Here is a 13,317-nt window from a genome sequence, read left to right on the forward strand (position 1 = left end):
ATCTCCCGTGCTGCAGGCTTCCGGTGACCTGGGCCATGGCAGGGTGTGCTGGGAGGCACATGAGCTTTGGCGTTGAATGGATCCAGGCTCCATCATGAACTTTGCTACTTAGGAATACTGACAACATTCCTGATTTATTGGGAGCTTACTAGGTACCAGGCCCCCATCAAGTATTGTCTATCATCTTGTTTAATATAATAACTCTGTGTAGTATGGATTATCCCCATTTTACAGATGAGAAAACTGAAGCTCAAAAAGCCAGCTCACCTATTTCAAATGCCCCTTTCTCAGCGAGGCCCACCCTGACCCACCCTATTTCTGATGGCATTCCGCCTCTATCTCAGCACTCCCAGTTTGCCTTAATGCTGCTTCCTCCTTCTCCCCAGAAGCGCTAACTTCTGACATGCCATATACTTTACTTATTATGTTGCATAGAGCCTGCCATATGTCGCCAGGGCTTTCGGGAATCTTTGTCAGCGATGTTTACAGATGTAGATCCCAAGCCACTAGAACAATGCCCAGCACATAGTAGCTGTCTGATCAGTATATGCCGAGTGACAACTGGTTAAATAATTTGCCCTGGTGTCAGTTACTGACCTAGCCATGTGACCTTGGGTAACTTATTATTTCTGAGCCTCAGTTTCTTTGGTCATAAACAGACTAATAGCATTTATCCTACAGGCTGGGTGGAGGGATTCATGGAGACACAGATGTAAAGTTCCCGGCACATGACAAGCAGTCTATAAATGTTAGCTTCCTTCCCCAGGAGAGTTTTTTCTTTTTGCTTCTCACTGTTCTCTGGTGGCCCACCCTTTGACCTCTTGGCTGTTTAACAGCAATTTTTTCAGAGGACAAGTGCTGAGGGAGGGGTTGGCATTATCTGTGGAGTTAACCAGCCCATGTTCTCTTGCCCTCCTTCCTCCTTCTAGGATGTGCCTGTTGCTAAGGAGACACAGCATCAGCCCCTGACAGTGTGTGGCTGGGGTCTGGTCCACATGGAAGGAGAGAGACGGCGGCTGACTCCGGGGAGGGAGAGAAAGGGAGAGACTTCCTTAGCGTGCCTCCTGAGCTAAGAGTCTGGGTGAGGGTATCACTCTAAAATTTGCTGGAAAAACCCAGCTGGCTCCTTGAGAAAATGAAGCGTTTGTCCTCCTGTCTCCTACAGCTCTGGGATGATGACCAACAGCTCTGTTCAGCGGTGGGAGTGGAATCCCTGCTCGGGCTACAGTCCGGAGGTGGGCGCTGGTCAGGGTGTGATGCCCAGACCCTGGGAGGGGGCCATAGCAGCCAGAGTGACACATAATCAAACTCCTGGCCCTCAGAATGGCACCTCCCCAGAGCAGGGCTGGCGACTGAGTAGATGCTTGAAGGGGCCACTTGGGTGATGCACAACTCTGCGTCCACGAAGGCTGGCCAAACAGGCCCGGTGAGGGGATTCACACAGGCCCCACCATCTCTTCCTGCAGCTTGAATGCGACTGCGGAGACTGTCTCAGATCCTGGGCGCTCTAGGGATTCTATTTCTTCTTTCCCAACCCATCCCTGGACCCTGGGCAGCATGAGAGACCATGGCTTTTGTGTAACCAGTTAGCCAGCCCGAATGGGGAAGGGAGAGCAGAGGCTGGGGCCACCAGACTGCCTGATGGAGTACTGCCTCTGCCTGTCCCAGCCGTGTGCCCCTGGACACAGCATTTAGCTTCTCTATTAAATGAGGATCATACTAGCACTTTCCTCCAGGGGTTGTTGGAGGAGTCAACAAGCTGATTCTCGTAAAGAGTTTAGATCTGACCCAGACACGCCAAGCTAACTAAATGTGAGCTATTATTGTCATTTTAAGGTGTAGATTCCTGGAAGAGGAACATTTTTGGGCAGAGTAACAATGGTCTTATTATTTTATTATTTAGCTTTTCTTGAAAAATGAGAAGTTCTGGTAATGCTGGTCTATCTTCCTGCTCCGCTGTGGTGAGCAGCGGCTGCCCCCTCAGCCACACCAGCTCCTCTATTTGCATAATCCTTTCTAGCCCATTCCTTTGTTTGTCAGCCCCTGAAGGCATCTGCTATTTCTGTTACAAACTCAAATCCAGCATAAGCCAACAAAGATGTCAGGAACCTGAGTGGGACCAGGGGACAAAAAAAAGACTGAATTGTCTGTGCTGAGAGGGGAAGGACTGGAGTTTGGCCCCATGGGCCTCAGAGGAAGGAGAATTATTGCAAAGAGGTGGATGGGACCCTGAGCCTGGCAAGCTTGGGTGAGGCTCTGTGCCCACCCATCCGAGGCTGGTTCAGCACAGACCAGGAAACACACTGGACTGAGGCACTTGGCTCAGAAAGCCTGGCCCCCCGGGCCCCTTGGACAGGCCCTGTTATTTGGCGACAGGTGATGCTGAGTTGGTTCGGCACCTGCCTGTTCTCTGAATCCTTTAGCTTCGTATTTCTTCCAACATAAGTATCTTGGGGGCAGGGGACTTGACCCCCTCATTGGAGGGACCTTGTTACAGTCCTCATGGGAGGGACCCAGGGCTTGTCACACAGGAGGTTCTCAATACATGCTTGTTGAATAAATATATGAATGAACACAGAGAGCTAGCTTTCTGATATAGCAATCCAGGAATTTAGCCAGACTTTTTGGAAGGCCCCTTTGAGTCTTATTCCATCCCATCCCATCCCCGGGCCCTCCATCTGGCTCGAGGAAGGCAGTGCCAGGACAGCAACCATATCACCTTCGCTTACCGCTGTACATCCAGAACCTAGCTCAGCACCTGGCACAACCTTTGTTGGAAAAAAAACAGACGTTGAATGAAAGCCTTCTTACCCTGGAGTTGGGATATAGTAGTTGTGTTCTTAGCAGCTGGGGGATTTTTGAACTCCTCTTTGTAACTCATCTGGCTCCATCCAGCAGGTAGGGTAAAACCACATAAACATACCCTGTTAGAAGAAACTCAGTGTGTAGGGATTCAAGGTTCTTACTTATAAGGCGTCCTCTGAAGTTTGCTGTCAGCTTGGATCTCCTGATGTCCTTGTCAGGCTGTCACACTAGCTGTCTTGTTCCTTATTTCTCATGCTGCGTGTGCAGCCAGTCAATGGACACTGCTATCTTGTTATTTACCGTGCATTGGAACTATTGCCTCTGTGGGTTTTGGGTTTTATTTATCTCACTATCTTAGATCCACTTGTTCATTTCTAAAAAGGCAGCATCTTCCACAATAACTAGGGAATAGTCTGAACAGTGATAGTGATGTCTGTTACCCCCTGACGAGACAGTGTGATGGGAGAGGGCTCCAGCCTTGGCTCAGGGACCAGCTGGCTTGTGACCTTGGGCAGATCACTTCATCTCTCTGAGTTTCATCTCAGGGACCCTTGCAGATCTTAATTCCATGTCTACACACAGGACGGGGCTTCCCAGAAGTGAAGCGATTTTTAATTGGATGTATGACTTTCTGTGAGATTGTAGCTGTTTTTATTTTAAAACTTTTCATTTAAGTTCCTGTTCTGAGTGAAAAAAAAAACAGCACTAGCTATGAGGAATTAATATTTTGTGATTTATTGGGTGTATTATTATATCTGAAAATGGTAGTGTTTTTTTTTGTTAAATATGTTTTTAAAAGGCTTGGGGCATTCTTAAGTATTAAGATTTAAGTATAAAGTCTTAAGACTTTGTTATATCTTGGGGTGGCTTTTTCCCCATGAGGAATAGGTCTGGGATTTACAACATACCTTCACTACGGAGGCTCGTTGTGAAAGTATTCTGTGGTGTTAAATCATTCCCAAAGGTGAAGCTTCCAGGAGCTTCCAGGCTTCTGAGCATATTGCAGAGGAGAACAAATTACAAGGCTCTTTCTAGAAATCAGGGTAATTTGTGACTAGCCATGCTTATGTCCAGTAACATACTAATGGGTTTTAGAAAGGAAAGGCCCCCTAGGGATATACCAGCCCAATTCTCCTGTCATTTAGATTAGGGAAACTGAGGCCTAGTGACCTCCCCAGAGTGTTCCCTCCATGTCTGTCCCTTGTTCATCCCACATCCCTTACCTGGTCTAAACCCCAGTCCCCATACGTGAACATTGGTGCACACACCCGATGTTGTTCATGCCTAGGGGCAGACACCTTATCTCATGACTTGCTTTCCAAGGGCCACACGCATGACGGAAGGGCTGCTGCTAATTCAGTATTCCAAACAGCTCTACTTGCTCCAGACACATTTTTTTTTTCAACAGCTCGATACTAATATCCAGCAGAGAGTTTATTGGCGTAGTTTCTCTAGAAAGAGGCTGGAAGACTTAACAAGTTCAAAGCTTAACATTTTTATCAAGAGTCCCAAAGGGCCACCCTTTTGCCCTCCCATCATCAACACCAACCCCAATATGGCTTTCTCTACCACCGGTGGTCGGGGCCTGCAGAGCAGAAACAGCACAGGCCAAACCAGCAGGCACGTGACACATTATCGACTCAACTGAGCAAGCAACCACCTGGGAGCCATCTTTGTTAAGGGCAAAATAAGCTGCTCATGACACTGGAGGATACAGAAAAGACAGGACTATCTTGATTCTTCTGAAGGAGTGAGGGAGGCTGGATGGGGTAAAAAACATGTTCTCAGAAAACATGCAAAGAAAGACTTCACAAACAACTAAAGTCACACAAATATCATCATATCTCCCAAACTTCCCTTTTCAAAGATGGCCACCCCTGCTGTCCATTCAGAGGGCGCGTGCAGCAGAATCTACTGGGCGTGGAGAGAGAGACAGGCAGCGGGAGAGATTTAGTTTTCCACAAAGGTTGTTAGTTTTTTTTTATGTTTTCCTTTATTGATGGAATTTAAAGTGCATATAACTGAAGGCAGAGTCCAAGGCCTAGAGAAAGGGATGAGGCCGGAGAGAGAGTCTCAGAGATTCTAAAGGCGGCAGAAGGATACCCACCTAAAAAGGCCACTTGAGCTGTGAAAAGGATGGGCAGAGAGACAGAAAATGGGAAAAAGAGAAAGGGGGTGGGGGTGGGGGTGGGGGGAAGCGTTCAGGAGGAAGAAGACAAACACCAGTTCAGAAATTCAGACAAAGATGAGCAGAGGAGCTAGTCTATATCCCAGGTAGGGGAAGACGGGCTGACCTTAACGTAGGAATGTTAGTTTTAGGAAATGTGAGAAGGGGAGAAATAAGAAGAGCAGTGGCCTCTGTCCAGGACACAGCCTCCCGGGGGCCCTGCGGATGATGGCAGTGGTGGCGGGGCTTCTGCAGGCCTCTGTCATGGATTTCCTGGTAGACCCAATGGGAGTCTAGGGGGACTCCATCTTCCGCAGGGAGGCAGGGGCTGGGATCCTGATCGGGGGCCCCCCCAAGAACTCCCCAGGGGGAGGCAACTTCCCTTTGTTACTGGACCATGGCCGGAGCCCCACTCACCCACACAGGCTGTGCCGTCCTCGTTGGGCTCGTAGCCCCGACTGCACCTCTTGTTGGTTCGGCACCTGTAGCTTCCATACGTGTTAACACACACGGGCTTGTCTCGAGGGCACACGAATGGGAACTGGATGCATTCATTGGTGTCTAAAAGGCAAAGGGAGCCACTCACCAAGACTTGTGGGCAATGGGTCCTTGCTCAGGCTCTGCTGCCCCATCCCCCACCCCACGACCTTGGGCATGTCCCTTCTTCTCTGTGGGCCTCAATTTGCTCACTTCAGTCCCCTTGGCTGGCTCTTCCTGTACTTGACCTCTGCACTCAGGCTTGGTCCTGGGCCTTCTCTTCTCTCTACCACACTTTCTCTAGGTGGTCATGGATGATGCCAGACCTCCTGTCTCCAGCCACAACCTCTCCCTGGGGCTCCAGACTCGTGAACTGTCTACCATGCATCTCAAACTTACTAGGTCTAAATGCAACTCCGGATTCTCCTGACTCTCAAACTTTTTTGCCCCACAGCTTTCCCAGCTACCTTAACTCAATGCCACCATCAGCCACTCAGCTGCCCAAGCAGACACCAGAGTGACTCCTGATTCCTCTGTTTTCCGTATGTCTGCAGGTAATTTAGCAACAGATCCTGTCAGTCCTGCCCCTCAGCACCTCTCTCATCTGTCTACCTCCTTCTTACTCCTCTGCCACCAGCCTGTTCCCAACTACCACCAGCTCTTGCCTGGATTTATGCAGCTGCCTCTTGCCTGGCCTCCTGGCTGCCACCTGCCCTCTAATCCAACCTGCATTTCAGCAGCTGGGGTGATCTTTTGAAAATGTGGACCACGTCATGCCACTCTCCTGCTGAACAGCGCAGGGTCCTGAGAACAAAGTCCAGACACCTTCCTGGGGCCTCAAGACCCTCCCTGACTTGGAGTCTGGCTTGTCCCTCCTCTCCGGGCACGCTGGCCTCTTCCCTGTTCCTTTGACACACCCAGCCTTCTTCCTGCTTCACGGTCTTTGCTCCCACTCTTCTGTCTGTCGGGCAAGCTCTTCCCTCCACTCTTTCTGTGGCCAGGCCCTTCTCACTCTTCCAATCTCAACTCACAGGTCCTCTCCCTGTCCACTCGTCTAAAACAGTCCCCAGAGAACACCTGGCTTAAAGAATTCTTAACTCGTCTTGTCCCGCTTTCAGGTCGCGTGTTTGTGGTCTGTCCCCCTGACTAGCATGAACACCCGTCCAGGGCAGGTGCCTGGCCTGACCCCCAGCACCCCGCGCAGGGCCTGCTGGGTAGAGGCACACAGATGGCTGCTGGATGATGCAAAGGAGGAGGCGGCTGGACTGGGGATCTCACAGGGTCTTCCCAGCACACGGTGAAGATGCTGGAATTTCTGTGCATGTGCACTGTCTGTTTAGCGTGGCCACGGTGGGGACATGAACGGAGGGGGCTAATTTCCTCCTCAAGCCACTCTTTGAGCCATACGCCTCTGCTCCCCTGTAGTCCTTGGCCCATGCCACGCCCTCCACCGGAATGCTTTCTCCCCTCTCCCTGCCTAGCCAACTCCTCACCCCTTGGGGCTCAGCTTAGACCTTACTTTCTCTAGGATACCTTCTTGGACCCTCCCTAAACTGGTTTAGGGCCCCACCTTTGTGCTCCCACCACCCCCGCCCCTCTCCCACCTCAGCCCGGCTCACACTGCCTGGTCATCACTATTTACTTGTGTGCCCCTCCCATTGGCTCTAAGCTCAAGGAGGGCAGGGACTGTGTGTGTCTTGTTGACTCTTGTATCTCAGTAACAAACCTGTTCACCTGGGGTTGATGAGTATCTGCAGAGGGGACTTGGGAAGAATGCTCCCTAAAGGTCTAAAGGCAGGTGGAGTCCTTGGCCTGACCCCTCACTGCTGGTCATTGGGATGGAAGACATTGGGTTGAAGGTCTTCTGGGTGCTGAGCCTCTAGGCTGCCCCTGCCCCATTCCAGGACCTCAGGGGACTTTTAGAAGGTCACTGGACCCTCACAGAGCTGCTTCACAGAGCCTGGCAGGGTGCATTACCTGCCCCTAATACTGCACTAGGCTGCCATCTCCCTTCTGTACTGTGAACACATGCCACACTCTGCTTTACTCCAATGTCCCCTGGCCATGCCCACCCTTTCCCACCAGCTCCCTTGCTTGCTGCTCTGCTGGCTGGCCAAGCTGAAGCTGCCAGCTCTCCATGGGCATGTGTGCCCACCCCAGCCACCACAGCCCCCAGGAGCCAGGCCTCCCTGTGAGCCCAGCCCAGGCGGTATGTGTCTCCCCCAACGCTCGTTCTCTCTGTATTCACGGCAAGGAAGCACTGCCAATTCCCAGAGCTGCAGTGATTCAGCCTGCTGGCCGCTACCATCATTCTCGCCTTGCTGAGTCACTTGGCGGTTGTCTTGGCATCTGAAGCCCCAGGGACAAGCAACACATTTCCCTCCCCACCCTTCCACCCCTTGTCTGCAACCTGAGTCTTGCCAGGACCCAGGCTGACAGTCCCCAGTAGGATTCTGGCCTCTGCTCTGATCCCCGGTTCCTGCAAACAACTCACCCGAGCAATGGCCATTTTCCTGCTGGGAGAATCCCTGGCCGCACTGCAAGGTAGGCAGAAGCAGAGACACTAGTGAGTGGAGAAGTTCTCATCTCAGGTGCCCTCCTAGCCGTAGCCACAGAGCAGCTGCCATCCTGACCCCAGAACACGGGGTGCTCTTAGCTCTGCACCTGGGGGGAGCCTCTCCTTGCCGAGACCCCTTCCATTGCACTAAGAATAGGAGACTGGGGGAAAGGCCAGAAACAGATTCAGTACCAACTCCTGCTCATTCCCCTCATATGGGATCCACGTGCCTGAGCTGGGACTCCTATCTGTCCCTGCTGTGGCCTCACTCTGAGACTTGTAGTGAGAGGTGAAGAAAGTTTTTGATGTGTCTGCTCACTCCCGTACCCCATTCTCGGACTGGTGGGTGCCTGTAAGCCAGGCCATCGCCTGCCTCCTTCGGCAGGGCTGCCTGGATAAGAGGGAGACATTCCAGCAGGAGGCTTTGCAGCTAGAGTTTGAACGATGTGAGGCTGAGGCAGAGACCTGGGAGCTTGGTCACGCCGAGCTGTGGGGCTTGGCTATGTCTGTGTGGGGGTCTCAGAGACAGCGGGCGGGGACAGGGGGCGGGGACTTGAAACGGAACACTTTACATAAGACAGAAAACGTCAGCTGTTGGAAATGATGAGTGATGGGGTGCTGGTGAGGATTCCTGGGGAAAAATAATGTCCCAACTCCGCCACCCATGCACTAATGGCAAAGGTCCTTGAGCTCCTGGGGCCACCGAGATGCCGTGGCTCTTACTCTCCCTACGCTTTCCTGGCATTTCGTGAGCTCCCCTAGAAGCCTCCCCGTAAGTGCCCTCTCCTGTGTGAGTTTAAGTGGGCTTCTGTTATTTGCAATGGAGTGATCCTCTCCAGAGAGTGGTCCACAGCACTTCTTCCAAGAGCCCACCACGGCCCTGTCCCACCCTCAAAAGCAACAGGTGCCTCTGTCAGAGCCTTGGAAGCAACCAGGAATGAAGCAGGAGACCTGGGGCCAATTCTTAACTCTGCTCACAACTGGCTATGCAGTTTTGGTGGGTTCTTGGTCTCCGTTTTCCACCTCTGTAGAATGGGTGCAAAAATGCTCTTTTGATACCCCAGGATTTCTGTGAGGAGCAGAAGAAATGTGGGTGTGATTGTGTTGTACAAACTACAAATGGAGGGGTCATTATGAAGTCTGCCCTTTGCTAGGAAGATCTCCATCAAACTAGAAAGAAAATCTGCAGATTCCTGGGAATCCAGCTTCAGCCAAGGGACTGTGGGGGTGGGGTGCCCGTCTTTCTGGCTCTGAGGCCCGGATGCCTTTGCTCACCTCCAGTGGGGCCGGGTCCGGAAGGCTGTCCTCGTCCCGGGGGTAGGGAATCTCTAGCACTGAGTTCATCTCCCCGCTGGCCACATTCCGGCTTGCCATCTTGCCATCTGGCCACGTCACCTCCACACTGCTGGCTTCATCCTTCCCTGTGAGATGAAAAGAGAAAGGATCAGCCACAGAGGAGAGCAGGGGGTTGGGAGGAATTCTCAGCAAAAGTATCATCATTCATTTATTCACTTGCCTAACTAAAAATACGAAATGAACACTCTCCTAAGTGCTGGGGAAATTTAGAACAAAGCCCTCCAGGAGAACTATTGCGGGGGAGGGTATAGCTCAGTGGTAGAGCACAGGCTTAGCATGCACGAGGTCCTGGGTTCAATCCCCAATACCTCCCTTTAAAAAAAAGGTCAAAAAAAAAAAAAAAAGAGAGAGAGAACTTCTGCAATGACAGTGTTCTCTGTTCTGCTGGCTGTGGTAGAAGTGGGACAGGTGTGATAGGAACTGAATTTTAAGTTCTATTTAATTGTAACTAACTTACATGTAAATGGCCACACATGGCTAGTGGCTACCACATTGGATAGCACAGTTCTAGAACTTACATTCCAGTGGATAGGCCAGTGTGCAGGAGGCTGTTTTAGGGAAGAAGTAGAGCCTGGCGGTAAACAAGTTGACTTTGGAGTCCTGGGTTCAGATCTTGGCTGTACCACCTACCTGGTACATTGGGAGGAATATGGTGGAGGGCGAGCCTCTGGGAGACCTGGGGACAAATCTCAGCTTTACATCTGACTTGTGTAACCTCAGGCGTCTCCCATTTATTTGTATTTGTATTGATTTTGATATTTATAGCCTGTGAGGGGCTGTCACTGGGAATGTCCCTGTTTTCAGGGAGCTTCCACTCTGGTAGGGAGGGATGGGCAAACAGATGAACAAATAAATAATGCCAGATATTGACAAGCTCTGTGAAGGAAACAAAAATAGGGTGATGGGAGAAAGAGGAAGTAAGATTTGGCGGAGTGCTCCTCTAGTCAGGGTAGCCAGGGCCAGGATCTTGGGGACAGGGCATTTGAGACAAGCTCTAAATAAAAGCTGAGATGACAAAGAACCAGAAGGCAGAGGGCACAGGATAAAGACTGTTCACAAAGATGAGATATTTACAAAACTAACAGTGGTGAAGCTCAGCGAATTCATGGTGAATCCATCTACACACATCCTTAAAGCAACGCGTTACATCACTGGCACAGAGCAGGCTGGAAAGATTTGTCAGGTGTTTAGGCATTGTCAAAGCCGGCCCCAGCTCCCTGCTTAAGGCAACAGGCCCAGCACCCGAGACAAGGTCGGGCTAATGGTGATGGATTGGGGTGGGGAGGAGGTGGGGGCTGGGCCTGACCTGCCAGGAGAGGCCTCTCTCTCGTCAGTCACCTGGGAAAGAGAGCAGCGCTCAGCACAGGTAGGAGGGAGGGCGCAGGCCCCTTGTCATCACCCACCAGGGCTGACCAGTTGTGGGCTTGGTGCTCAGGGGTCCGCAAATCCATACACTCCCCCAGGCAGCATTTGTGGGCTGAATAATGATGTCACCCACATGTATGTGCTGCTTTCCCCTTAATGCATATAGACATTGCTAGAAAACGAGGGAAACTGACAAGTGTGGTCAAATTTACAGCGGCTTTTACTATCCACCAATGCATTTTACAGGGATTGCTACTCTGGGGGCTGAAGGTATTCGGTGAAACATTTTTGTGTACAAAAGGGACTCCCATATTTTAGAAAAGAGTTGACGCCATGTCCACACTTTGAGGGGAATCTATGTGCAGATGCCTCTGTGCAGAGGTCTGCTCTGGCGTGGAAGGACCCATCTTTCTCCCGGAGTCCCTGCATGTCAGTCTGGGGCTCCCAGAGGCAGGTGCACCTTGCGTGCCACATCATCCACTTCCTGATCCTCCCTGTGTCTGGTTCCCTTTTGCACCCTCCAACCCAAGGCCTCCAGAGATGTCTCATTATAGCTTTCCAGCTTTGAGCTGACCTGAGTTAATGAGGGCAGGGACCAGCTGCCACCCTCTGGAAGTGTCAAAGGTGAGCAGCCCCTGCCCCAGTACCTGTGGTGAGGCAGCAGCACTAGGGCCTGGAGCAGAGCCCCCCATGATGCAGAGACACACGGTGTAGCTTCTCTTCCCATAGAGACCCTCCCTGTCCAGGCCTGGCCTCCCTGGCCTGGGGTCGGCTTTATTAAGCCAGAAAACATTTCTTATAAACCCCTACTCCCCTGCTCCCTCCTTCCACGATAATTCATTTTAGGAAAGGGGGGTGAGAATTGGACTGGGGATGTATTAACTGCACACTTGTTTTTCTGCTTTTAAGTAGCCTCTTGCGGTTCAAGAGATTTGGCATTTTTAGGGTGCTTAGTGTCCCAATTAAGTGGTAGATGTAAAAAGTAAACAATTTTCCTTTTAAAAAAAAAGGAGACAAAGAAAAGCAAATGTTTCTCACCTAAGCCAACAGAACAGCTACATGAATACATTTTCCAGCCTGACAAAAGTGCCACAAATAACTCAAGAGTCGCCGAATATTCATAGACAATCACAGATTTACATCTTGCAGCTGAATCTTGCTACCTCCCTTCCTCCAGACCCAGGGAGGGGTAGGGACTAGGAGATAAGCCAGCCATGGGGAACACACATCTCAGTAGGACTTCCTCCTTTGCCAATGATTATTTTGCTAAATTAGGGGCTCTCTTGGGACCTCAGTTTCCTCATTTGTAAGATGGGAGCTCTGGCTCATCCAGCAAAGACAGTCCTTCTTCCTTGGAATGTGAGGCCTGCCCCGGCCAACTGTCACCCTCAGCGCCCCCAGCCTCATCAGCTCTGAGACATGGGCGGCACCTGCCCTGCAGCTCACAAAGGACTTTCACTTGTTGGCAATAACACTAGAGAGTACGCACCCCAATCCGTACTGGGTGGTTTTCGGCGTTAGCGCATTGGATCCTCATGGCAGCTCCCTGAGAAGGTACTAGTTTTATAATTTCCATTTTGGAGACGAGGGATGAGACTTGGAGAGGTGAAGGGAACTGTTCAGTTACCCAGCAAGGGAGCATCTGACCCCAAAGCCCATATCTGCACACCCTACCCCCACCCCGAAGGCCAGCACACCCCGGGCCAAGCATCATGCGAGGATCTGGGATTCAGCAGGAAGGAGACAGATCCAGGTCCCATCCTGGAGGAGATGAGCCCCGTGGAGGCCATGAACATAGTGACTACTTTACAATCAACTAGGAAGTTGCCCCCAGAGTATTGGTACCACTTGATGAGTGAGGTGGGTGTTAAAAGTCACTTTGTTGAATGTTGTAGGGGGAAGAAGAGCTTAGGAGGCAGAGATGGGAAGGAAGGAACACTCCAGGCAGTGGGTACAGCTCGGGTAAAGGTATAGGGGTATGAGAAGGGTGTGTGTGGTGAAGATCAGGGAGAAGTTCAAAGTGGGTGAAGCAGAGCGTGAGCTTGTGGATTACATTAGGTGGGGAGCATGGGAGAGGAGCCAGGGAGGGACTTTGGAGCCTTCACAGGTGTGGCCGATCTAAATCCTCCCTGCAAGAGAGAGTTTATCCCCACTCTCCAGGTGTAGACATTGAGGCTTGGCAAGCTGAAGTGACCTGCAGATGTCTGAGCTAGGACTGGAACCCAGGCTCCTGTCCCCAGGCCAGCTGTTCCCTCCGCCCCAGACATCTCAAGTCTTCACCAGCTGCACAAGCCGGTGGCCTGGCCCCTAGACGCTGCACAAGGGTGGCCTTCAAGCTTGCCAGAGTGCGGGGCCTGTGCGGGAAGGCCCCATTAAGAGCAGCAGGGAGTCGCCTCTGGCAGCTTTTAAACTACAAAGGCCAAGGAGGCACAGAGAATTGCACTTTTCGGAAGAATTATCAACAAAACAGATGGTGGGAATACAGTTGGTGGAATATTTTTGCACTTTAATACAGCAATTTTTTTGTGGGCCACTGAATTTTCGTTCCCTAAATGAGCAACAGCTGGCTTGGAGGCAGCTCTGAGCCACT

The 13,317-nt window shown here is 51.3% G+C and overlaps 1 protein-coding gene across 1 annotated transcript in view; it reads right to left on the bottom strand.

Moving 5' to 3' along the window:
* Positions 1–4,226: 4,226 nt before the first annotated feature.
* The window catches only part of CRTAC1 (cartilage acidic protein 1), a 134,063-nt gene continuing 124,972 nt past the window's right edge, over positions 4,227–13,317 (bottom strand). The window contains exons 12-15 of the mRNA XM_031682761.2: positions 9,282–9,427; positions 7,944–7,986; positions 5,390–5,533; positions 4,227–4,565 (exon numbers count right to left, since the gene is read on the bottom strand). Coding sequence (XP_031538621.1) covers positions 4,534–4,565; positions 5,390–5,533; positions 7,944–7,986; positions 9,282–9,427 — 365 coding nt within the window. The 3' untranslated portion in view covers positions 4,227–4,533. The remainder of the gene's footprint in view (positions 4,566–5,389; positions 5,534–7,943; positions 7,987–9,281; positions 9,428–13,317) is intronic.

The sequence above is a fragment of the Vicugna pacos genome, chromosome 11 (assembly GCF_048564905.1).
Source record: "Vicugna pacos chromosome 11, VicPac4, whole genome shotgun sequence".
Lineage (NCBI taxonomy): Eukaryota > Metazoa > Chordata > Mammalia > Artiodactyla > Camelidae > Vicugna > Vicugna pacos.